This window comes from Patiria miniata, unplaced genomic scaffold (assembly GCF_015706575.1).
Source record: "Patiria miniata isolate m_02_andy unplaced genomic scaffold, ASM1570657v1 HiC_scaffold_22, whole genome shotgun sequence".
Classification (NCBI taxonomy): Eukaryota; Metazoa; Echinodermata; class Asteroidea; order Valvatida; family Asterinidae; genus Patiria; species Patiria miniata.
This window is the reverse complement of record NW_024037061.1, coordinates 9,499,521-9,525,889: the sequence shown is the minus strand read 5'-3', so window position 1 is coordinate 9,525,889 and position 26,369 is coordinate 9,499,521. Positions and strand designations below refer to the sequence as shown.

Genomic DNA, 26,369 nt, shown 5'->3' with positions numbered 1-26,369 from the left:
ATCAATAATTACGTCACGATGCGTCACATCCCCCCGAAGTAAACATACACCCTCCAAAATGACACAACAAGCGTCCTCAATGTTTGTCAACATAGCCAGAAATATGTCAGGAGCAATAACGTCTCAGTCAGTGCTTCAGCCCACGAACCTAGAAAAGAAGAAAACTCGAAGTAAACACGAAGGAGCGGGGTCACACAGAGTTGACGGGAAACGAGTTAAGCGGGGCCGGCCCAGGCCGCTGGGTATTGGAGCTTATCCGTCCAGATATGACTTACGAGCAAGAAAAAATGATCGGCAAAGCTATAGCCGAGCAAGCAACTTGTGCTGATGGACACATTTATTGGGAAACGATGCCTGACTTTCTCAAGAGATAAGCCGCGCTGGCAAGAAACAAGCCACGAACTTGAACTTTTCTTTAAAAAAAAAAATTTGCATGAGATTTATAAAATATGGAAAATATCAAAACGGGCGGTGTTATGATGAATGAGCTTGGCATTTTCAGCTAATATCCTCTTCCTTCAAAGATAAAATGCGTTATGAAATTAAATTTCACAAGCTTTTCCATCATCGAATCATATCTGAAGGCCAAGATCAGACCTAGAGTGCGAGGCCAAGTCTGAGGAAATTTCCGGGGGTTTTGTTTCCGAGGGAGCAACCGGCGCGGATCGACCACCCGTGACTAGACCGCATTGTCACGGTCAGATCTGATAACGATTCCTGCAGCGGTCTACCGCATGAGCTGAGTAAGATTACTTCAGATGAGAATCTGAACTCCATCTGGTGTCGCAACTACTAGTTGATCAGTCCTTCCTGATTGATAAGGATCAAATCTTTGAATTCCCATCTAGTCCCGCGCCCTGCCTGCCAGCTTAACTTACATTATCAAGCGATTACGCGCTTGCAATGCAAAGTCCTGGCCTACAGCCAACACAACTTGTGACTTTCTCTACCTTTTTACAAGAGATTTCTCAATCCTGTAATACTCCGTGGAGACTTCTGAGTAATTAGAAAAAGTTAGTTCAGCATTGGGTGAACGTCCTTCTTCAAGTTCGTCGGCCAGCTCTGGGGACAGCCCAACCGCGACCGTAATTGAGATCTCAGATTTTCCCCGACCTGTCATCGTTTTCTGACTCGTCGATTTTTCAACTCGCTAAAACGGGCTTGACCCTTCACTGCACCCCACGTATCAGGTCGTTGTTTGTTGTCCGTGTATGTCCCGTGGTGGCTGTGGACGTTCAGCGTGAATGGCGCGCTCTCTCCACGGTGGCATACGGGAGGGATACAGCTCTAAGCCCGGTAATACCCTGTCGACACGGAACAAAAGTTGATTTCAAAATCACATCAGCTGGCTCATAGACCCTAGATTAAGTTGCAAAACGATTGGAACCTTTGTGTGTCACCACTCCTTCCACTATGTAGGTTCTGGGAGACAGGAATTGCAACTTTCTCCACCAGCCACCAGACATACCTCCTAAATCACGTGGTTAGATTTCGATGCCTTCTCACCCTTTTGTCCATCTCAATATAATCCATTCATAACAAACGTTTTCCTCGCTCTTTACCAAATAAAAGATCCAAAACTGCATGTGCCCAAACAACGCTGTGCGTAATTTCCCTCTACACGATCCAATCTCCAACTACTTCTTACCTAGTAGTACTACTTTTATTTATTAATATTCAATCAGGGTGTTTTTTTTTGGGGGGGGGGACGGAACTTCTAGTTTCAGAATGATGAAAATTGGACCCGGACTGGCGAACGGCGCTTGCACTTTCTCTTTAACAAAATTAACCTTACCGCGAGCAACTGACCGCTCTACGGTGCAACCAGTCTGCCATTGAACAGATATTCATGCGGCCACAATTCCCACCCATGATTCACGCGGAAATAAGATTTGTAAGCGCTCCAGATGCCATCTGGTAAAAAGGCACTGTTTTGACTCGGACTGACATGAGGCGTCGCTTCCCATTCGCGAACCGGTAATGTTGATAATTCTGCAGGCCAGGCACACCGGTGTTGTAAGTGAAATGGATCTTTTTCTCAATGGAACGCGAAAGGTGGGAGCATGCGTCAGAGCATTCCCCTCAGAAATGATTCAAATGACGAATCATGTGCCGGTTTCGTGTGTAGCATGTTGTGAGTCATTATTGAAGTTTCCTTCATCACACTAAAACATAGTTTATCCAAGTGACCGTTGAATGAACCCAGCGAAGACACAAAACACAGACTCCCGAAGTAAATCAAACGATTGTTACCGAGACATTGTACTATTTGTCTTCATGAGTTGGAATGAATAAATAACGATAACATACCATAATTTTACGGAAGTTTTGAGAATACAAGTGTAGGCAAAAATAATGTTATTGGATTTTAGCCACACATCCCAGAATTTTGGGAGATCGGTCTTCTGAAATTGTAGTTTGGTTCAAAGGTTTCAACTCCGGAATTTCGAACATGCGAATTAACCGAAAGTTGTGAATGTACCGAAATAATTATTACAATAGGCCGGCTGAAAATTGTTGTGTGTTCAGATTAAAGATTAATAGTCAGAGAACCTTCGAACACCGCTTAGCAGTTTTCAGTAAGGGGCGACGGTTCCAAATCTTGTTATGAAACAAGATAAATTGGCACGGTTACTGTTATTATTCAAATTGAAAAAAAAAATATGTGTATGCCCAGTCAACTAATGACGTATTACATCTTCATTCCATTGGAGACGTAGTAATCCTTTCAAAGTACACTGATCGAATATTGGCCCAGTACCCTTAATCTCCTAATCCCTCTCAATAATGCAAATCATCAAATCTACACTGGGAATAACCTTGACCACGAATTGTTGCAGTCTGATCCTGAATGTTGTCATGTTCATAAAAATTGTCCACAACCTGGCAGTCACAGTTTAAATCAACCCTCGTAAAGTATCGACATGATTATCATACTCCTTTCTTGTGACATATTTTTTTTATTTTCCGCTCACCTGTCTCGCGCAAAGACTTGACCAATCAGGTGAAGCGTCCCACGCATAGCGCGCCTAAGCTCGACCTTTGGATTCCCATTCATAAAAAAACCCGAGCGCTTAAACATTATACGGGGGCCCGCACACGCCATGAGCATGTGTCAGTCTTGCGAAATGCATATCTCAAAGAATATCATATCCACGCCCTAGAACAACAGGTGGGCTGGTATTTCTCGACTTGCATCGATCGTGAAGACACACGTGGTCACAGCTGACGAATCCGTTAATGCGCAGGTACCTACGCATTGCCCAATGAGGGCGCAGCCTGTGAACTTCTTTGAGATGTCATTGGATAATCGGTGACGGGGTTCAAAACTTCCGCGTGCGCAGACGGCGTGCGCACAACATGTCCACGCTTGTCGGCAAACCACCCGAACATTTTGCCTATATATCATTTACGACATATGGTGACAAAGAGTAAATCGACATTTGTCTTGTTGGCAGGTCTTTTTGGTTAAAACTGGTTTTGGTATGTCAGTGTCTCATTGTCTGCATTGAATACATCGGAGAACACAACGTACACGGTAAGTTATATGAAACTTGAGAAATGGATACCATTTTTGAGATGATTGCCAGCTAAATGTAATAATTATTCTTAATGGATGCAGTGATCGAGGGAAGAACGGTAGAGCGGAGGCTTTTTATTCAGGAAATGGTTTCTGACGTGGATTAAACGAAGTTGTGTTTAATATTGAATGGGTCTAAGAACAAAGTAATTAACAACAAGATTCAAATATAAAATATTCATATCATTGCTGGCAATATTTTTTAAAGCTGTTCCAAACGTGAAACAAATAAGGTGCAAATTTTGGGGGTTTTTTTGAAGCCCGGATTTTCTCTGAATCATATGCAGTTGTTTCTATTACCAACACGGGTGGTTCGGTTACAGTTTAACCGTTTTCTGTCTATATAACACTCCAAAACAACCACTGACATTATTATTTGCAAACAGATTGACACAATAAAGCTCAATGTTTGGTAAACAAAAGCCCGCAGTGGTAAACACGATGCCCATGGGACAATGAGACGCCGTCGAAAGCAGCATGGAAGGTTGGGGCCACCTAATCCTCCGTCGTAAACATGAACTTGAACATGACTCCGGCGACTGAGAACGGAGACTACTCCAAGAAAGTGCTTTGTCACCGATACTGGGCGATACACAGTCTAGGGTCATGCAAAGGACAGGTTGTCATCGAAACAATTTCTTGCGCAAGTTTCTTATAAGCATTACTGAAGAAAGTGTTGCGAGTTGACTGTGTTCGTTTCATTAGTTGACATTTTGTTTGTTATCGAGGGAAGGCCCGACTGAAGATAAAGTTGAGCCCCTTTTTCGCACAGGTGACAGAAAATTGTTTTGACTTCCGATTTCCCCAACTTGAACGGAGTGTGTACTTTCTGTGATCGTTTCCCGCCTCAGGCAGCCCAACGTGAAGACCCCCACTATGAAAATTTCAATTATCACCGTTTTCGACTCGGGTCCCGAGTGGGCAAATCGTTTATGCTTCCCCTCGAGCGATCTGACAAAACCAACCACTTGAGCTGCAATGAAATGATGAGTGTTGTTGCATTTCTTTCTTTTTTACCTTTTTCGTTTAAGCTCAGAACATAGGCCAGGTTGCTTGCATGATACATTTTGACGCGCATCTCATGATGCGCAAGTCTTGATTGCGCATGTCAGGTCTGAACTGCGCATGCGTGTGTCTATTTGTCACGATAACAACTGGAAAGTGAGCACTTCGTGGTTTCATCTCAGCCTATAACTGCCACGTTTTGGCTTGAGATACTTCTCTTTCATTACTCTTTCAAAATACATGTACATGATCACAACAATTATGTGCTCACTTTCCAGTTGCTATTGTGACAAATAGACACACGCATGCGCAGTTCAGACCTGACATGCGCACACAAGACTTGCGCATCATGAGATGCGCGTCAAAATGTATCACACTTCCTGCAAATTTGCAAGTTCGTTATATACAAAACTTGTTTATATTTCTCGTATAATTTAATTATTTTGTCGGGCTTGGAAACAATGGATGCATATTCGCAATGTCCCAAGCTGAAATAGGCGCTGGTTTCATTTCAGCTTTTTTCCTAACATCACTGACATATTGCCTGGGTTAATTTTACCCAAACAAGGGTGAAAACTGCAACTACCCAAAATTGGGTTGTCCTTTACCCAATTGTTTGGGTTGGAATTTGGTCACTACGAGACTAAATTTAATTTGGTCTTGTGTGACCGCACGTTTTGGTTGAATAACAGACATTCCAACCCAAACAACTGGGTAAAGGACAATTTTTGGTAGTTGCAGTTTTCACCCTTGCTTGGGTAAAATTAATCCAGGCAATTTCGGTCCCGTAAGAAAATCTTACGAAACACGCAACCGTCATAGCAATGGCAGGCTCGCGGAGAGAGCTTCTCAAGCAAGTGGTGTGACAATTATTATTGTGAACTTAGCAAACTTGACCTTGAAGTTCCCGTCAAAAAACAAATTGTGCAATTGTCGAAAGAAACAGCAAGCGATAAACCACTTCACGCCCTAGAGGCAAAATCTAAGGTGAAGTTCCATTCCGTTAAAATTCATCTAAAAATACAAATGAGCTTTTCTCGTGTAATGGTAATGACTTTACCGGCATCTTGTTTACAACTCGCACAAAGGATCCGCCTGGATCGAATTAAGTTTTCATTCCGTTTGAGAGTGCAATACCCCTTTCTTACCCCGATGTTTCCCCCTCCTTACGCGCTCTTGTTTTCTGGAAAATTTGGAGAAACATTTCCGGAATGAGCTTGTCTGATGGTTTGTCAATGAGCGAGACTTAATGAAGCCCAGCCCGCCTGGAGGGATGGGGCCCCGTCCATCAACGCCGGAGCAGCTGGCCCAAAGTCAAGTTTTCTTCGCACGCATCTCTCAAGGGGCTACGCTAGTTTCCTTGAACTTGAAATGTTGCTGGTCGAAAGGAGAAAATGGTCGTCGCATTCTCTAGATAAATGTAGCATGAAAATAATGATGAGGGTTTGTGGGGGAAATGCACAAACGCATGATACTCTATATAATTGTCAGTGGTTAGAACTTAAAATCTAAAGTCGGAATGGGAGCCCCACCCATGTCATACAAAATAATACTTGAGATTGAGATCCTTAAGATTTTGTAAGACCCCAGCCGATGTGTAAAGTTTTGAGATGGGAAACTTGCCTTGTATGTATGTGAGCGAGCTCACGTGCAGCTCTCTGTCCCTACGTGCGAAACATCGGTAAATCTTTCGGGAAAACCAGTCTCCTCACTCCAGGGACCTAGTGGTGGACGGCACCAGCCACCACTTCAAAGAAACCTGCAGCTGTATCCCGGATGAGTTGCAAAAACCGCGAGGCTAGACCGATTCTCGGTAAGCGATGCTTTCCCCTTGGGTGATGAAACAAGTCTTCATTTGTGGTCAGAGAAAACTTGAAGTTAGCTTCACCAAACAGGCGAGGCTAACTGCTGCATGTCAGAAATGATTGCTATCCATATTCCGTACACGTCATCGTGCGTCAGAGTAAAGACTTGTTTGCCATTGCTCGTTATTTTCTTGACTTCTCTGGTACCGGGGTTGAAAATAAATATATAACTTAGCAAACAACAACGACAACAACCACAACAAATATCACAAACGACAACAATGAAAAAAGCAACACAGCAACAGCCACGTCAACCACAACCACTAGTACCATTGTTTTTTTATTAGTAAACAACAACGGCAACAACCACCACCACCACACAACAACAACGACAACAACAATAACGACAACGACAACGACAAACAACCACCACCACCACCATCACCACAACAACAACCACAAGCAGTAGTACCACAGTGTTGAATATTAACTAGTTAACAACAACAACGGCAAAAGCAACAACAACAACAACCACAGCAACATTAATATTAACAACCACAACCACCACAACCACCACAACGACAACAACAACCACCACACAACATTAACATTAGCAACAACAACCACCACAACCACCACAACAACATTAATATTAGCAACAAAAACCACCACAACCACCACAACAACATTAACATTAGCAACAACAAACACCACAACCACAACCACGACAACAACAACAATATTGACATTAGCAATAATAACCACCACAACCACGACAATAACAACACCAACACCAACAACAACAACATTAACAATACACAACAGCCACCGCAACCACCACCACTAACACCACCACCACCACCACCACAACAACAACAACAACAACGAGAACCAGTATAGATTTCGAGTCAATTAAGTTCACTTTCACGGAGATGAGCTCCTTCAGCAAGTGGATAAGAGTGTTGAGGTGTATGACCCCATTTTGTAAACCCCCTCGTCTTGTAGTTTTTCAGGGAAAATTAGTCTGGTGCCAATGACACAACTGTGTGATAACCGTAGCTTAGCGTACTCGTAACCCGACGGAGATGGTGCCTGCATGTGACCTCGTGGCGAACCGTGTGTCAGAAAACAAAGTGTTCTCTAGGAGAAAAGTACGGATGAAGGCCCCACAATATAGGTCAAATTGCCCCCTTCAGTGAAAGTACAGGGGGAATCTGTTGTCGGTATTGCGTGCCTCTCTTATCAATAGCGCCACATTTTATGGTTGTACAATTGTGAGTCAGGGGGAAATGTCAGACATTTCCGACATTGGCTGTTGATTTCCCGGCTGGGCGACGGTGAGAGATTGTCCCGGTGAGGACATCGTCCTTTCAGGCTGTTCGGTAAATCAATGAATAAATCAATGACAACCAACGGAAAGCCCCCTAGGCTATGTGGCCCCCAGTCCAAAAAAAAAACCTTGAGAAGTGCGAGTTACGCGACGGAGAAGTTCACACCAAGTCCGAGACCAGATGTGTACAGTAAACGATCAAGTATAATATCATTCGTACCACAATCTCGATCGGCGGTATTACTACGGTCGATTGATTAAGGATCGATGATCGATTGACGTTTCTTGCACATCAATGAAACAAAGTTCATTTCCGACATTAGCTGACTGCGGTCAATCAAGATCAATTAAGGATCGATAATCGATTCACGTTTCTTGCACATCAATGAAACAAAGCTCATGATGTAGAGTTTTAGAGTTTCAAGCTTGTGAAAAAAATGAAAATTGATAAAAGATCCTAATTTATATTGTAGAGATTTTATTGGAAATTTTCCTGAAACAAAGAAGGGAAAATAGTTACAAATAGCCAACGTTCGTCACATATCAACATATAATTTCGTCAAAATTGGAAGTTCTTTGGACAATTTTTTGTCATGCCTTGAAAAGTCCTCAGATATTATGATATCGAAAATAATTATTATGATATCGAAAAGTTGGGATGGAGCTGAGCTAAACAGATGTTCTTGCATCAGGAATGCTTTTCTCTAAGTTCTTTTCTGTACATTTATCGTTTGCCGGGGTTTTTTTTTGGAGGGGGGGGGGCGGGGTTGCATCGTTTTCTGATGATGAAAGATTCCTTGTATTTTATTAGATAACACCAATCATGGCGAATCCCCGTGGCGCAACGGATTAGCGCGTTGGACTTCTAATTCAAAGGTTCCGGGTTCGAATCCCGGCGGGGATGTCGCTTTTTTTCCCAGATGCAGTCAGTAAATTTCTCTGCCATGAATTGTCACACACTTTATTCTTTATTTAAATAAATCTCGCATTTTTTTACGCAAATCCCCGTGGCGCAACGGATTAGCGCGTTGGACTTCCGGGTTCGAATCCCGGCGGGGATGTGACTTTTTTGTGGTCTTACTTGTCCTTATGACTTCAGTAAATATTTTCTTCCAAGTATTGTCGTACACTTGCATCTTTTTTTAAATAAATGTTGCATTTTCACGTGAATCCCCGTGGCGCAACGGATTAGCGCGTTGGACTTCTAATTCAAAGGTTCCGGGTTCGAATCCCGGCGGGGATGTAGGTTGCTTTTGTACTCGAGGGGAGTCGAGGAATTATATGAAATAATGCAATATTTTCAAAGTGAAAATTCTCAAAGCTCTTTCAGAAATTGAAAAAAATGCTTCAATTAAAAAGGATTGCACGCCAGCTATTTGTTTTCCCTTTTCGTTAGTAGATTGTGCTTTTTTGACATTCATTGTTTTCTTCTGCCCAATCATGGGTGCCTTTACATCGATTAAGTCAGTGTTTTGGGATGAGTTTTGATTTCTCTGTCCAGTTCGGCAAACAAAAAATCAATATCCCTGCTTGCAATCAGGCGAAGTGGTGTCGACTACCTGGGCTTTGCTTGGCAATGGGAGTTCATTGTTTACGACCAAAGTTAACTGGACATTGTCTTTTGGAATATTTACAGCTCTCAACGATTACAACCAGCCAGTCAGCGAAGCACTATGATGTACGCTATCATTCCGGTAGCAGTGTTCCTGCTCTTGGTAGGAGCATTGCTCATCCTTCAAGCTCTCTACCCAAGACTCTACAGTGATGTAGTCTTCATCCTCGATAAAGCTCGGATGGCTAGGCATCTCAAAGCCTGCTCCAGGCAGGAAATCCCCACCACGATCGTAGACGACTTCGAGGGTCGCGCCCGCGACACTCCGGACAAGACCTTCCTGGTGTACCGGGACGTCAGCTTCACCTACGGGGAAGTCAACCGGCGAGCGAACCGCCTGGCACGCGCTGCGCACCACTGCGGAGTCAAGCAGGGGGACACGGTGGCGCTGTTGATTCACAACGAGCCGGCATTTATCTGGACCCTACTCGCCTTCGCTAAACTGGGAGTGACTTGTGCTCTCCTCAACTACAACCTGAAATCATCCAGCTTGCTTCACTGCTTTCAAGCAAGCCAAGCCAAGCTACTCATCTTTGGACCAGGTAAATTATCTATGTTCCAACCGTTTGCACAACGTGTTTTTCTTGTTTAACAATCATCAGGTTCTTGTAGAAACTAGAAAATAGTACGTATGCCACTCTTAAAAGTAAAAGTGGGTCCGCCTACAATTTCACTTCTTTTATAGAAGAGCTGAAGTGAATTTTGTGAGCATTAAAATTGTGGACCTCGTCAATCAACAGATCGACATACAGGCCTACAAATCATTCGCGATAAGGAAGAGAAATACGTCACTTTGTTTAAAAAGAAAATCGATTCAGCACCCTTAAAGGCACGTTGGAACATTTGCAATTATCCGGAAACGATCCTACTGAATTAACGAGAAAATCTTTGCTCAAAGTGAAGATAGGACTGGTACCAAATACCTGTGAAATTATTCCGCCTGAAATGGTATCATTTGGAAGAAAACAATCATTGAAGGTGTTTTTTTTTAACGTGCCCACGGGCATAGCTGTTTAACGTTCCAGCAACGGAATCCAGTAACAAGGCCTGAAAAGTGAGGGTTTTTTTCTCTGTTTTATCCCAATGTATTGTATTCACTGAGCTTAGACTTCAACAAGTTAGTTGTTATGCACCCTTTCTTTAGATTTTTAAGCAGACTTTTGAGACGTTGGTGGCAGCAAACACACCGGTCCTTTTACCATTGATTGCGTCATATTGAGCATGCGCGCTTTAGCTTAACCATGACGTCAACCATCGAAAATGACCGGTGTGTTTGCTGCCATGCACCAACTTCTCAAAAGTCTCCCATTTTGTGGCTTCAAATGAAACAAAATGCAAATGTCTTTGTTCTAAAATGACTTTGTAAACAAAATTTGCAAAATCCATAGGCGATGATCTGTTGAAAGCAGTGATCGACATAAAGGAAGACCTACAAGGTGGGAAGGTTCGTATCTGGTCTCTGGAGGAGCCGACCGAACGACTGCAAGGAGTCCAGTCTGTCGAGGAGATATTGGCAAACAACGCCGGACTCCCTCAATACAACATAGAGACTGACTTCTCCCGGGAAATACGTAGAGGGCAGCATTTCAGGGACCCGTTCGTCTACATCTACACCTCTGGAACAACAGGTGGGTATTTTTTGTTGTTGTGGGGAGATGTTTTCAAGAGACCTGAGACAAAATGACGTCATGCTTTGTTTATAAGTACGTTTTCTTATGGGAGTTTGTGGTTCAATTCCCCACCTGGCTCCCATACGAAAGCGCAAAGCGCGAATGTAAACAAAGCGTGGTGTTATTATGTCCTAGGCCTATTCTAAAAATGACAATCTACAAGTCGGACCTTTTGTGCCATTTCCAGCAAATATTTCTCGAAAAACAGAATTATATTTCGGTGGCTATTTGTAAGTAAGCGAGTCCCCGTGGCGCAACGGATTAGCGCGTTGGACTTCTAATTCAAAGGTTCCGGGTTCGAATCCCGGCGGGGATGTGACTTTTGTTTTCTCGATATCTGCAGGAAACATTTCTTCCAAGAATTGATAACAATAAGGCTTGTTCAAATAAAGTTACAATTTCCCCATGAATCCCCGTGGCGCAACGGATTAGCGCGTGCTTTTAATCCAAAGGTTCTGGGTTCGAATGCTGACGGGGAAGGTAATTTCTTTTAAATCTTTTTCGCGATATTTTCAGGACTAGGAAACATTTTCTCCTAAGATTTGATAACAATAAGGCTTGTTTAAATTAAAGTAACAATTTCCCCATGAATCCCCGTGGCGCAACGGATTAGCGCGTTGGACTTCTAATTCAAAGGTTCCGGGTTCGAATCCCGGCGGGGATGGTCATTTATTTTACGTTCTTTTACAGTAAAAAAATAAGATTTATATTACATTGTAACTAATCTAATTTTTGATAAAGTCATATTGAAGCGAAAGATACACGGTTAATGTGATTACCAAAGGTAATGAAAATTTGCTGAAATATTTTTATGATTAGAAAATAACGTTTTCATGTAAAAATCTTCAATTATACATTTCCTCAGGTCTCCCCAAAGCAAGCAGAATGTCCCATTATAAAATGATGGCCGGCGGACATCTGCTCAATTGCGTCCATATGACGTCAGATGACGTTCTGTACGTCACGCTCCCTCTCTACCACATATCGGCGCTCCTTTTTGGACTAGGGACTGTGATCAGAAACGGTAAGCCTTACCTTCATTATCACAATCAATATTCATTTAAACTGAGACCAAGTCATTTAAAGTTGGACAAATTTTGATTTTACGGTTGCTCATTGAACAATTTCAAACTGAATTTGATCATGCTTCTCTCCTGTTGGTTGTCAGGGGCAACGATGGTTCTCAGGTCCAAGTTTTCCGCAACCAACTTCTGGACTGACTGTTGCAAGCATGACGTCACCATCATCATGTACATCGGGGAGCTGTTCAGATACCTGCTTGCGAGACCCAAGGTAGGGCGCCCTCTGCCGTCGTTTATCACAAATCCCAAAAGCTATATTGTACTCACGATACAGTAATCGGCTCTTTTAAAATTATAGATGCAGGGACATCATTTTCAATTGAGCTGCCGAAAACTGTCCTTGGTATCATTTTTATCTTGCAGAGTCTGTTTTTCAAGTTAGAAGTTTTCGGAACCACGCTCAACCACATGCGTCGTTAGAGGGGGTGTGAGCCCCCCCCCCCCCCCGGTTTTTTTTTGCCAAATCGTGTCAATGTTGGCAAAAGGCGGACAGCCCGAATAGCTCTAAACTAGTCAGATGTTATCCAGTCCCTTCCACACTGAACACCGCCCCCATTTGTCAGGCAATGTCTTATTCCCCTTACCCGCTTTCGAATCTCCGATGATCGTAACCGGATAATATTAATTTTACATATATTTAATTCCTGGTATGGTATCTTGGCAATTTGTGTTCAGAAGGCCTCGTTACCCGTTACCCCCCCCCCCCGCTTCGAATTGGACTGGCGACGCCCGTGCGCAAAGTTCACAAAAAAAGATACACTTTGCTACCACGAATCCTCCTTATGAAACACTTTTGCTACAGACACCGGAAGAGAAACTGAACAAAGTCCGAGTAGCTGTTGGTAACGGCCTGGGCGGTGACATCTGGGGTGAGGTCATGCAGAGATTTAACATCGCCAGGATCCTGGAGACTTACGGCGCGACTGAAGCTAACTTTGGCATCATGAATGTAGACAATAAGATTGGATCAGTCGGCTGCTGGCCGCCAATGCTGAGGGTGAGTTAAAAACGTCCTCTTAAAACATTCTTACCGACAAATAATCAAATAAAACACATTGGGAAACCGGAATAGGTTTGGTTAACCAACTCAAATTAATGGTCTAAGATTGAACAAGAGAACACAAACTTAAGTTTGTGGAAAGTAAACCTGTAAAGTTGAATGAGGAAATCAACTAGGGGAACCTGCGATCATCGGACCAACGTGACGGCGCTCAACCAACAGAGCTAGGACAGTGATAAACCTTCCTTTTTATTTAATTATCATTAGTTTTGGGTATTGTTTTTATCTCCTAGATATTCTGTCCTATCGAGTTGATCAAGTACGACTATGAGTCTGCTCAGCCTATTCGGGATGTAAACGGAAGATGCATTAAGGTTCCCCCAGGTTAGTATACATCATCTCAAAGGCGCATGTTTATTCAATACGATGCCGATTAAAGGCATGTTATTTGCACTTATCCCAAAAGTAACGAATTATTGTCAACAAAATACTTGGATTAAAGATCGTACTGGTACTAAACACCTCGTGAAATTTTTCTGTCTGGCTTGCTGTCATTTAGAAGAAATCAAGAAATGTAGGTGCTTTCCAACGATCAGTCAATTGACTGATTTTTTGACATAGGAGTGCCGTCGACGAAATCTCGTTTCGTGATCATAAGGTTGTGCATGTTTTTTCAATGTTTTCTCGAAAAGTGTAATATCCACTGAACTGAAACTTCAAAGGTTTTAAACATTCTACTTTTGGATTTTGAGTGGTGTTATCATTGGAAACGAGCAAAATGCATGAGTAGCAAATTAAACATTGTTCGCAATCGAATGCGGTAGTTTTTCAACAGCAAATGTTTTGCAAAATTAGGACCGACACAAAAGCCATGTCTGCAGGCAAAAATGAACAGAACATTATGTAACGACAGATTGAGGAAATCTACGGTGGCAACTATACCCAAAGATACCAAAAGAATGGCCGCCATTCCCCGCCAATGCGACTTATAAAAAGCAGTGCGCATGAGTAGGCCTATAGTGACGCAACTTGCCGCCATCTTGTCTGAAAGGCCTCACCTTAGTCTAAAAAAAAATCATCCGAGATAACTGGTGAATTAAGAACCTATCCTGTATTTTCCAGGCGATATCGGTCTACTGTTGTGTCCAGTCAACAAGACGTTTCCCTTAGAGGGATACGTCGGCAAGGAAGATCTGATGCAGAGGAAACTGGTCCACAACGTCTTGAGAGAAGGAGACGTTTACTTCAACACCGGAGACCTGTTCGTGCAGGATGAGCATTACAATCTGTACTTCAAAGACAGACTGGGCGACACATTCAGGTCAGAATACACAACATGAATATTCACACCAACTCAGAATAGTTTTGCCCAAACTGGAAAGTTTGTCCTGTAGCAACTTGCTTCGGTTTTTAATTGCGTAATCACAAGTAATGACTAGTCCGATAATTAGACCCTCAATTAATACTGTGTATGAGAGTTCCAAAAGTTAAGGTATTGAAAACAGCATGCAACACAAGAAAATTGACTGGCACCTGAAACAACCAGTCCAAAAGCCCTTTAGTACTGCATCAATCAACTATGTCAAAAAGAAACCACTGGTAACGTCTATTTCTACACATCTCTCCAAAGTCTGACACCAGGCCACTCAAGGGTCAATCTTTTTAAACAGCAGAACATGTACCAGTCTGTAGGCTTCAAATTGAAGTCACTTGGCTTCACTCTCAGATGCAAAATATACAAATAAACAGTCTCCTTTAAAAAATGAATTGAGACTTCAATCTTGGCTGGTGAAATACTGAGGACAAAAAGTCCTTGTCTTTGCCCCGGAATGAACATTTTGGAGAATTTTGTCTGCTAAAGAGTGAGTAAAGCTGGCTTGAATTAGTTTTGCATGTTTTCTGCACCCAAGGTCTCAGTCTGGTAATGATCAAGTTTGTCGTTTCAAACAGTTTTTTTTTCAACTGTTCATCCCGATTGTATGATTTATAAGAGTACATGTATTAATGTTGTGTTTTGTTCTTCACACAGATGGAAGGGGGAGAACGTAGCAACGACAGAAGTTGCCCAGGTATTACAACAACAGGAGGGCGTATTCGAGGCCAATGTCTACGGCGTCAGTGTACCAGGTTAGTAAGTAATGAAGGGGATACCAGTCAGCAAATTGTTTTCTGCAACCAAGTATGAATTTTGGAAAGTGTAATTTGGGAAACGTCTTTCGTTTTGTAAAAGGGAACAGATTTATTTCACACAAACGTTTACACAAATTTAAATTATTCCCTGCTTGCTGTTTGCAGGTCATTGCGGCAAAGCTGGCATGGCCGCCCTCTTGCTGAACACCAACACGACCTTTGACCCCGAGGCCACCTTCAACTTCGTGAGGTCACGCCTCCCCGACTACGCATGTCCGCGGTTCCTGCGTCTTCCCTGCACACTGGAGCACACAAGCACGTTCAAGCAGACGAAATTCAAGCTCGTTCAAGAATCCTTCGACCCGAAACTGGTCAAAGATCCACTGTTTTTCTTCGACACGACAAGGAAGCAATACACAATACTGGACGGGCCAGCCTATCTGAAAATTACAAGTGGGGAGGTCAGAATATAAAAAGGACAATGAGCTGATAGTTGCGACGAAGTCAGTAAAAACATTAACATCCCCGCCGGGATTCGAACCAGAACCTTTGAATTAGAAGTCCAACGCGCTAATCCGTTGCGCCACGGGGATTCATGGGAAAATGTAACATTTATTTACACAAAGGCCTTGTTGTTATCAATTGTTGGAAGAAAAATTTCCTGCAGATATCAGGAACAAAAGAAATAAAATTCACATCCCCGCCGGGATTCGAACCCGGAACCTTTGAATTAGAAGTCCAACGCGCTAATCCGTTGCGCCACGGGGATTCATTGGCAATTGTTATTAGTTCTTGGAGGCAAAATTCCTGCAGATATCAGGAACAAAAGAAAAAAAAATTGACATCCCCGACGGGATTCGAACCTGGAACCTTTGAATTAGAAGTCCAACGCGCTAATCTGTTGCGCCACGGGGATTCAAGAATAAATGTAACATTTATTTACACAAGCCTTGTTGTTATCAGTTCTTGGAAGAAAAATTTCCTGCAGATATCAGGAACAAAAGAAATAAAAGTCACATCCCCGCCGGGGATTCGAGCCCGGAACGCGCCAGTATAACGCGCTAATCCGTTGCTCCACGGGGATTCATTGGCAATTGTAACATTTATTTACACAAGCCTTATTGGTATCAATTCTTGGAAAACAAGTTTTCCTGCAGATATCAGGAACACGAAAAAAAATGACATCCCCGCCGGGATTCGAACCCGGAACCTTTGAATTAGAAGTCCAACGCGCTAATCCGTTGCGCCACGGGGATTCACAAAATTTGTTAGCTCATGGTTTGCAATAACAATCATCGAGAACTGATGCACTGGGAAAACCCTCAATTTTTTGTCTATTGCCGATTGTTTATAGCTATAAAATGTCATTTCAACTCAAAAATCTAACCAGATACATGTATATATCTAACTTATGTATTAACCTATACATTTCTATAAGATTTTTTTTTTATTGAGGCATTGTGAAATGAAATATGTATATAATCACTTTTTTAGTTAATGTTATGTAGCGATTGTAAATATTTCAATGTTATGAGGGCTAAAAAAGCAACTTGGGACGCCAGACAATAAAGCTGTGACTGACTCGCCTTCTAGTAGTTTGTTCTCGTATAGAAGCGAATAACCAAGGATTTTTTTTTTAATCTGTCAATTATTTTTGAAGCAGTGTGAACCGGTGATACCTGTTAAATCTTAGGTATATTTTAGGGAAATATTCGCAAACTTTGTATGGAGTTAAACAAGACAAGGCAGACCCAGTAAAGCTGGACACAGAGCGCACAGAATTATAATATTCAAATTGAGTCAGAACGCCTTTTCACTGGGAAATCTTTTTGTGCAACTGGTCTAAACAGTGGGCCTCATGTAGTTTATTCAGTGGCGTTTAGTACAGGTAATCCTATACGTTAGCACTGCCCGAGTCACAAAATGACAGTGTGTGAGTCTGTGAGATAGGTACATATCGGACAATGGCCTGGCACTCTGGGACCAGCTTTGAAATATATTCTAGAATTTATCGATGATTCTCGAGAAAATTATGAGATGAGGCCTACCTTTTGTTGCATATGTACAGTTATGCCATGTTTATCTATATGTTTGCGACCATGTGCTTCTAGCATAAAACTCCTTGATATTTTAGAAGTCCGGTCAAATTTTCGTTGAGTTGCGTAGCATTCAAGTTTCATACTCTGAACAAAAAGTTGACATATTGGTTACTTAAAATGTAGACGTATGATATGTTATAATAATGTACTGTATTTTAAAATAGTTTTATATATATATATACTGAGAAGCGGCTACGAGTTGGAATGTTTTCTTCAGTGATGAGGTAAAGTAAACACATCGGTGCAGGGTTTTTATGATCTTTTTTTGAGAAGAATAAAACTGGATTGGAGGTGGTATACCGTTCAGAATGACTTGATGTTAAAACTGCCGTTGCTTTTTGGAGTCAGTCCTTATTCTTAAAGAAGCGAACGTGATCCCAGTTAAAGTATTTTTTACTGCCATCAACTATTTTATTGACCGGCAATGATTTATTTCCCGTTACCAATTTGTGGGGTTTTGGGTCTGGCTGCCTGTTTAAGTCATTCCTTTGGCTGTTATAATGCCAATCTGGACTTTTGTGTGGTTAGCCTTCACGTCTGAGGACTTGGAAAAGTGGGCTACATGAGATAACGGGTAAAACAACGGTGGACAAGCATTACATTCACTGTGTGGACTTCCAAACAAAAGATGTCCATATAAACCAGGTAGCAGCGACGTGGTGGACGTGCCCACGTCCACACAAGGTTTTCCCCTCTCTGTAAAACAGGTTTAGAGGCATTTTTGAGTTAGGTTTATCTGTGGCAAAATGAAGCTCGGAGAAACACTTAAAAGGAATCATAGAAAAAAATTGGGTTGAAAGTGTTTTCACAGTTTGAGTAAAATTAGTTTTTTTCACAGGTTTTTCTTAACTACACGAAAACAAAGGAATGTCCACACTAGGTATGTAAAACAAACGTGCGTGTCTTCGCGTGAGCGTCAGGTCGTCAGTGATGCGTTTGAATCTCGTCCGCGTGGACTCCCCCATTGCCCCATACTCCCCGTTTGTTGCCGATGAGGGGGTACTTGTGCACGGAGCCTTAAAAGGCAGATTGTATACCTGGTTATCCTTTAGAAGACTTGAAACAAAGGGTCCGGTTTACCTGCAATAACAATAACCCGAGGACCTGAGCTCAAGTCCTCAGAAGGTAATTGTGTACAAACCTTATGGGACGTGCAGGTCAAGAAAAAGTTTGTACAAACAATAGAAATAAAAGCAAGGAGCAATAAAGGTCCTCAGAAGTAAAGTGACGAAGCCAGACTGGGTGTTTGAAAACCTCTAAAAGCATTCCTGAAGTTCATCGTCATTTTGAAAATGATCTATCCACTTCATGCAAAATAGAGCGACTTCAAAGTTCAATTTCATCCTCTCATTTTCTCAGCAATTTAAGTTCGAAGTCTGGACCCTTGCCTACTTTCTACAAACCCTAAGATGCAAGGGCCACAAAAATGTAATTTAAGAAAAGAAAACTGAAGAGCGTACAAATGATGATTTTGGTCGGCGAAAATCTTCAGTATTTGAGCATGCTGTGGGCCATGAACTTGAGGGTTTTTAAAAAAAAATATGGGTGGAAGCCTTGCACAGGACTGGGAGCTTGCAGTTCTGTGTAATTTGGATGTACTTTGGACCCTAAAAGCGCTTTATTTTGCAATGGAGTGTAGGCATCGTTTTTCAAAATGGCCTATGGGCTTCAGGACTATTTTTAGGGGTGATCATCTTCAGATGGAAATTTCTCCTAAAAGTCATCAGTTGACCCCCCCCCCTCCCAAAAAAGAAAGAAAATTGAAAAGAAAATGAAAGATGATGAAATAAGCTTTAATTTGATGTGTGTCTCGGACACCTTTGAGAGTTGTGAGTATTTTTCCCGAATTTCTAAAGTGGGAGCATTTACCACTTTGCGGTCTATGAAAGTTTATTTACTGGTCTGCCACCTGAGGCTTGTGCACAGCTGTTGTGTGTACCCGGCCGACGCGTCCGTGGCACTGAGGTTGTCCATCGATAGGGGGCGCTGTGCAATATATGGGGGAATTATTCGAAGGGGTCAATCTGCCGTGCAACACCCATCGCATCCAGGTAACAAAATGGCGATGTTCGGAAGGAGTCTTCACATCGGAACAAGCTTGACTAAACCAGGTAGGCCTAACTGAAGATCCGTGTGCTTTGCTTGGGTTGTTTTGAGACTCATTTGTTAATTTACTTTCTACATGAGGACTAAGCCAGTTCGGTATTCCTAAAATAGTCTGGTGCAAAGCAAGATTCGACGATTTTTTGGGGGGGGATAAACACCATGAACACGGCAGATAAAATGCACACAAGTCTATGGGATGGGGACGTCATGGACATGATGGACGTGGTAAAGTTCGTATTAAACTGAATCAACATTTTGCGATTTTGTTTTTAGTTAAAAAAGAAGATGGAAATTTTGGAAATCCTTATCTTTAGGACACCTCTATTTTTTTCGAGTTCTTTTCTAAACTTACTTTTGCAGATGACTGTCATGACTGTCCTGTAGGCCTATCACAGTAAATTTTGCAGGCTAAACATGCTAAAGTTAATATAACTTATAAGTCTTTATTCACATTATGATTAATATAGCTGTCGTAATGATAGCCACTCCAAAAAAAATAAATCAAGGCCTTCTTCAGTAAAAAGTAGGACATGATTAAAGAGATACAAATAAAGGGAACTGTACAAAAAAAAAATGTCCTTACAAGTAACAGCACATATTCGATCATCTGATCATGTTGATCCTTTGGCCTTTGGCACGGTAGTCAAATGTTTAACCAATTGAGCTAGCTACCAAAGCACTGTGGTTGGAAGTACAGTTATATAGTGACTCGCAATAATGGCATTTTTGTAATGCTGTAATGATAGCAGTTAAAAATCCGGTAGCCACTATGTGATAAATCATGTGTGTGTCATTTCTCATGTTTGGTTGTGTTTTGTCTCACAGGTCATGTGGCCTTGTTGATGTCTTCATTGAAGGCGGTCACCGCCACACCGTCACGAAACTACTACAGTAAGTCACTTTGCTCCGCATTAGGTCCTCAGTTTACTAGGCGTAGTACGACAGCTTGCGAAAACAAATTCACAAGCTTGCTCAGGTGGGACTCGAACCCATGACCTCCTGCTTAGTAGTGCAGACGTCTTAACTGCCAAGCCAATTTTTCTGGGGTCAATTGGCTGGTATATCACATGGGTTTTGCTCTTCCCCGGCATATTATTAGGCAAAACCCCCAAATAAATGTGCATCTGCCCCACCCCTTTCCCCGAAGAAAAAAAAATCCTTCATGCAAAACAATTTTGACTGCTCCTGACAAAATTATGATTAAAATAAAGGGATAGTGTATTTTTCCTGTATATTTCAGAAAAGGGTGGATTTGGGAATTAGTATTTTACAGCAAATATCACTCCACAGCACTGTTTAAAGTTTTGTGTTCATGGATGCCGGAAAAAAAACCCAAAACAAAACAAAACTGCTCTTGTTGTCTGGTTCCCTAACCTGATGCTTCAGACATCGGGAATTGTCAGGAAGGGGGCCAGACTAGCCAGTGTGTGCCCATTCACAAATATGTAACCATTGGCAAATAAAACATGGACTAACTCAATTTGGTCAATTGGGGGCAGTATTTGAAAAAAAACCCAGTTTTTTCCAATGGTGGTTGGCCAACCATTGGAAATATGAAATTCTACTTTTCTTGAAAATGACAGCATTCCAGGATTTCACAGGATGCTTGTGACTATTCTTTACTTACAGCCCAGTAAGATATTTCATAATTATTTAGTAGTTTTGTTTTTTAATGTTTGCAAAGACGTGACCTTTAAGCTATTAATTAAGCTAGACACCTTGATTAATGCTAAGCCAAACGACCGAGTCATCAATTTTTGAGGGTTCCTTTTGTTTGTTGGTCTTGTTTTTCAGAATATGTCAACAATTTGGAACCAGGAGACAGCATGAGAGAGATCACAGACAGGGCGGCAACACGACTTTTCTTTGGTGAACTTGTCAGAGGTAGCAACATATATCCTTTAGGTTGGGGGGGGGGGGCCACTCCTGATTGGAATCAAATAGAATCCATTCCAAACTTTGGAATCTGAATCGTGGCTCCACTTTTGTCAGGAACCGATTTCAGTTCCTCCAGAAACAGATAGTGGACACAAACATCTGTTTAAGAGGTATTAATAAATACCTTGGAGAGTTGATGGTTTCTGATTGGTCGAGACTCGATCACGTGGCCGGGCATTAACGGTGATAATGGACTGGCTTCAAAGATCAAGCGAATAAATGGCCCCTGAACCAGCATAGATCCAGCCCCGCTCAGCCCCATGCAAGCCAATGATTGGTCAAAATATAGTAACAGTCCTGCGGTAGCTTGTAACAATAGAGCACTGCACATGCGCTCAACTCCCATCGCGTGAGACTGACGCGCGCGTACACAACACAGTTGCTAGGGATGCGTTGCGTGCGCGCGCGTAAGGAAGTTTTGACCGCTGTTAATGGACCTCGACTTCGTCTCGGTCCATTAACAGCGGTCACCCCCACACCCGGTCATTATCATGCAGTGAAGACCGGCTCCTCACACTGTTATTCCCTTATTAATGATCATATTTAACCCTCCATCTCTTGCTGGTAAATTCAATAAAGCCATCCCAGCTGTCAAAATAAAAAAGTGACTGTTTTTAACAGTAAAGAGCTCCCTGTTACATAAAGCAGATTGACTGGCTGTGGCTGTTTATGTAATTTGATACAGCTTTGTCTTGACTGTAGGTGATGAACCAGCTGTACCCATCATCTGCTTTTGTCTGCTGATGGAATTTTACTAGTCACAGTGCCCAAATAGAAATGTTATCTGACTGTTGTTGACTAGTCTGTGTATAGGGCATAGCAGGGGAAAAGGATTGATTTCGACTGTCTGTGACTGTTCAGACTGCAAACAAATTATTGGACACAAATAAATTAGTGGACACACTAAAAATATTCATTTTACATTCAGAAATGTTTGTTCTTGAATCTCTTAGTTTTTCTTCAGGTTTTTTTTTAGAGTCTGATTTATCAACAAACTTCAATGTTCAAAAAGGAACTCGGAAAATGATAAATGAAGTAAAGTACATTTCTGCTGTCATAAACCTTATGCAAAAAAGCAGTCTCAGAGTTCAGTGCTTTTTGTATCCCTTGCATAAGTAGATGAAACCTTTTTTTGTGTTTATTGTTAAACAAGAAAGAACAAAATTATTTGTCCTATTTTTTCTCAGGTCTCGGCATGACAATGAGTTATCTGTTCAGGGAGCCAGCCACCATCAACTACCCATTTGAGAAGGGTCCGTTGAGTCCCAGGTTCCGGGGGGAGCACGCCTTGAGACGTTACCCCTCCGGTGAAGAAAGATGCATCGCCTGCAAGCTGTGTGAGGCCATCTGTCCTGCACAGGTAAGGAAATTATGCTGGAGGACAGATTTTCAGGACAAGTTGTGTTTGAGATTATCCAGAGTTTAGTTCAAAGAGGTATTTCTGCAACCATTGGTGTTTCTTTAACCGCGGTGTTAGCTCAGACTGTTTGGCCCTTTATATGACAGAGTTGTGGTTCATCCCATCACATGTCCTCATAAGTCATCCAGTTCCCAGTCGATTCACAAGCTATACAGGGTGAGTAAAAAAAAAACGAAACCCAAATGTCGGGACTTCTGTTTTAGTGAAGTTCTGCATGTAGCACTTCCAAAATCTAGGATATGAAAGCCCAATTCATAAGCTTTCTTTTAGTACAGAATCATTTTAAATCACACAAGTACATTTGAAGATACAGAATTTTAAACACAACCACTGTTTTAAAGTTCTGTCCACGGATCACAGAAAGGTAAGTGTTCTTTCAGCAAAACGAAAACAAATCACATAGGTATGTGTGTGAATTGTTTCGTTTTGCTGAAAGAACGCACACCTTTTTTTTGTAATCCGTGGACAGAACTTTAAAACGGTGGTTGTGTTTAAAATTCCGTAACTTCAAAAGTACTTGAGTGATTTGAATGATTCTTGTACTAAAAAAAAGCTTATGAATTGGGCTTTCATATCCTAGATTTTGGAAGTTCAACATGCAGAACTTCACTAAAACATAAGTCTTGACATTTGGGTTTCGCTTTTTTTTTGACCCACCCTGTATTAAATGAACTGTGACAAAGCATTAATTTATGTTCAACCCTTGGTTTACTTGTGACTGGACTTATGAATTGACTTATGATTAGATTGTGACTGAGGTAATGAATTTACTTATGATTTACTTGAGACCGGACTTGTGAATTGCCTCATGATTTACTTCTAACTAGATCTGTGATTGACTTGTGTTGGGCTGGACTCCAACACTTGATACTTGGACTCAGTATAGGTCAATTTTCTGTAAAAGGCACTTGAAATCATAATATGAGAGCTGTGTATGGATAATTCACATACTTGCTTTGCACATGAATGACCTTCAAGTTGATCTTGAGATGAATCCTGAAACCAGACGAACAAGGCTTTGAAAATCGCGGCTTACGATTCCAGTTTCTTGGAGCTCCTAAGCAAACGAACGTACCGACTCAAAATTTAGTAAACAGTCACTGTGATGTATGCAGGGTGTATAAAAAACAAAAGTAGTCCGAGAATAATGGCAAGTATGGGAAAGTTATGCATTTGAGTACTGTTGCAGTGGTTCCATCTTAAAGGCTGGTTCATCAGCTTTCCATTGATATGTTATTTGTACAATGTATCTAAATGCCTTCTATTCCGGCATTCACCTGATGACGAACAGAGCATACTGCTCGAAACGTCGAGTTAATCCAACAGGTTCTCTTCAGAACCACACATACTCACAAAACCACATGGTGTTACCACAAACCTCTCACTTGTTGATCTCTTCACCATTCAAACCTTCAAGTCTCATTCTATTTCTTGTTGACTTTGTCCTGAATCCAGGCAATAACTATTGAAGCTGAGGCGCGAGCTGACGGCAGTCGACGCACCACTCGTTACGACATCGACATGACAAAATGTATCTATTGTGGGTTCTGCCAGGAAGCTTGTCCGGTGGACGCTATCGTTGAGGTGGGTGTACACTCGGTACCTGTTAATACAAACTCAGCTGGACCTCGTCAAAATGTTTGTTATATCCAAACTTTGTTTTAAGTGGAGCGTTGGTCCCATTCAGCGTACCCATATGCACAATCAGGACTGAGAATTTATGCACATATAACCAGAACTTCGTTGAAGTCGAGTTTGTATTAACAACAGGCATGCAACTTTTCCTCGGATCCGCTGATTTCCTCAATTTTTAATTCTCATGACTGCATTTACAAATTGAAAAACACTGTACAAAGTCTCGTGTGTTTTGGAATGTCCTCGTTTGTTCAAAATTCCCAGTTGCATGCCTGTAACAAGAGTCAATTGTATAAAGGTGGCTCTAACAATAATTAAATTGGATCTCCCTGTGCTCTTTGACAAATTAAAAAAAATCTTACCTACCAAAGTTTAAGTTTTTGCATTTATTTAACGAAATCTCCTTTTTGTGTGTGGACATCTGCAACCCTCTGAAAAAGGCAATAGTATGGTTGCTTGAGCATTTGGCACCTTTTAACGAACCAAAAGACACACCTGAATTTTTGTTAGACTGTATATCAGTCTAAATTTGAAAAGTAATTATTTCATAAATAAATGTGAGCAGATTTCTTTGTTTTAATATCTTATTCAAATATGAAAAACTTTTAATTAAACATTTTGAACTGTTGCGAGAAAAAAAGTTGTTAATCCAAAATTGAATTTGATGCAAATATTGTCATGGTCATATTTTTTTCTGAGAACATTCCTCTTTTGCTTTTGTTTTTATCAGGGCCCCAACTTCGAGTTTTCAACCGAAACACGCGAGGAATTGCTGTATAACAAAGAGAAACTGCTGAACAACGGTGACAAATGGGAGGCGGAGATAGCTGGCAATATACAGGCGGATCATTTATATCGCTAGTTAGGGGTTAGACTGACGGGTACCATACTTCAAGATGTATTGGCACAGTATTTCTTTCTTGGCCTCAAAGCTGTCTTCAAGGTGTCTGAATTTCCCCAAAAGAACAGGACCCATTTTCAGGAAGTTGCTATTATAAAGCAGAAAAAGCCGCTTAGCAATGTTATGTGGTTTAGCTGGGTACCAGCAACAAGTAGTATGCATCGCAGGACATCTTGGCTGGTAACGTGGTTTTGCTAAGCCAATATTTTCTGTTTTTAAATAGCCAATTTCTGTTCCTTGTAGTAGTGTGCATTGACGGGCCGTACTGGAACTGGGCATCCTACTGAAGCAAAACACGGTACCGGTAAAAGAAACCCATCCCCTAAATTCAAATCCTGGAAGTTGTCTGGTGGCTTTACAGCTTTACAGTGTAAACTGCAACTTTTGTAAGTGGCATCTGTCGGCTCGCGCATTCTGTTTTTGGTTTTCCGATCTAGCAAGGTTTTCATTTTGAAAATTATCCACAATCGCCTCAAGATATTTCTTTTTCATTGTCTGAGAAGTTACTAAGTAACTAGTAAAGTTGGTTACGAATAACCGATCCCATAATCTGGAACCGGTTCCTGACATCAGCGTTCGGGAACTTGCGTACCCAGTTCCGATGCACGCCACTAATCTTTTGAAATTGCCATGGTTCCTTACAGACACTATGCACATGTAAAGTAAGTACATATGAAGACTATGAGCCTTTATGGCCCATGCATCAGGCCAGCGTTTATCTCCAGTTTCCTTGACTGAGAATATTTCTGTTCCCCCTGGACGGGATGCCAGTCCATCGCAGCTTACTCCCCAGCTAATGCCGGTACCCATTTATACTGCTGGGTGGAGAGAGGCAAGTGGGGGTGAAGTGGCTTGCCCAAGGACACAACATATGACCAGCAGCTAGATTCGAACCCCTGACCCTCTGATCATGATCCATGAATCAACCACTAGGCCACACTCCCCTATGCACATGTACCCGTTTTTATATGAAGTCAGCAAAGTGGGCCCTGTTTGTCCTCATTCTTCCTCAAAACTCGGTCTTCGTTGTTTAAAACCCCTTTTTTCATGGTGCTG

At 41.8% G+C, this 26,369-nt stretch overlaps 2 protein-coding genes and 7 non-coding genes across 9 annotated transcripts; 6 read left to right on the top strand and 3 right to left on the bottom strand.

The window, feature by feature from the left end:
* Positions 1 to 8,550: 8,550 nt before the first annotated feature.
* On the top strand, positions 8,551 to 8,624 carry Trnar-ucu. Its single transcript has one exon. It is a non-coding gene; the product is annotated as a tRNA-Arg (tRNA).
* Positions 8,625 to 8,889: 265 nt separating this feature from the next.
* Trnar-ucu lies at positions 8,890 to 8,963 on the top strand. The gene has a single exon. It is a non-coding gene; the product is annotated as a tRNA-Arg (tRNA).
* Positions 8,964 to 9,357: 394 nt separating this feature from the next.
* Positions 9,358 to 16,179, top strand: LOC119729985 (very long-chain acyl-CoA synthetase-like). The gene is made up of 9 exons (XM_038202776.1): positions 9,358 to 9,874; positions 10,721 to 10,960; positions 11,868 to 12,026; positions 12,171 to 12,295; positions 12,887 to 13,081; positions 13,378 to 13,468; positions 14,207 to 14,405; positions 15,114 to 15,211; positions 15,380 to 16,179. The coding sequence occupies exons 1-9, from the start codon at positions 9,394 to 9,396 to the stop codon at positions 15,685 to 15,687; spliced, it is 1,896 nt and encodes a 631-aa protein (XP_038058704.1). The 5' UTR covers positions 9,358 to 9,393; the 3' UTR covers positions 15,688 to 16,179.
* On the top strand, positions 11,245 to 11,318 carry Trnar-ucu. Its single transcript has one exon. It is a non-coding gene; the product is annotated as a tRNA-Arg (tRNA).
* Trnar-ucu lies at positions 11,593 to 11,666 on the top strand. Its single transcript has one exon. It is a non-coding gene; the product is annotated as a tRNA-Arg (tRNA).
* Positions 15,735 to 15,807, bottom strand: Trnar-ucu. The gene has a single exon. It is a non-coding gene; the product is annotated as a tRNA-Arg (tRNA).
* Trnar-ucu lies at positions 15,910 to 15,983 on the bottom strand. The gene has a single exon. It is a non-coding gene; the product is annotated as a tRNA-Arg (tRNA).
* A 217-nt stretch (positions 16,180 to 16,396) lies between the features above and the next one.
* Trnar-ucu lies at positions 16,397 to 16,470 on the bottom strand. Its single transcript has one exon. It is a non-coding gene; the product is annotated as a tRNA-Arg (tRNA).
* Positions 16,471 to 19,318: 2,848 nt separating this feature from the next.
* Positions 19,319 to 25,970, top strand: LOC119730551 (NADH-quinone oxidoreductase subunit I-like). Its single transcript, XM_038203526.1, has 6 exons — positions 19,319 to 19,424; positions 20,245 to 20,310; positions 21,214 to 21,303; positions 22,545 to 22,717; positions 24,233 to 24,361; positions 25,143 to 25,970. Exons 1-6 carry the CDS (start codon positions 19,373 to 19,375, stop codon positions 25,272 to 25,274), a joined length of 642 nt encoding a protein of 213 aa, XP_038059454.1. The 5' UTR covers positions 19,319 to 19,372; the 3' UTR covers positions 25,275 to 25,970.
* The last annotated feature ends 399 nt before the right edge of the window (positions 25,971 to 26,369 follow it).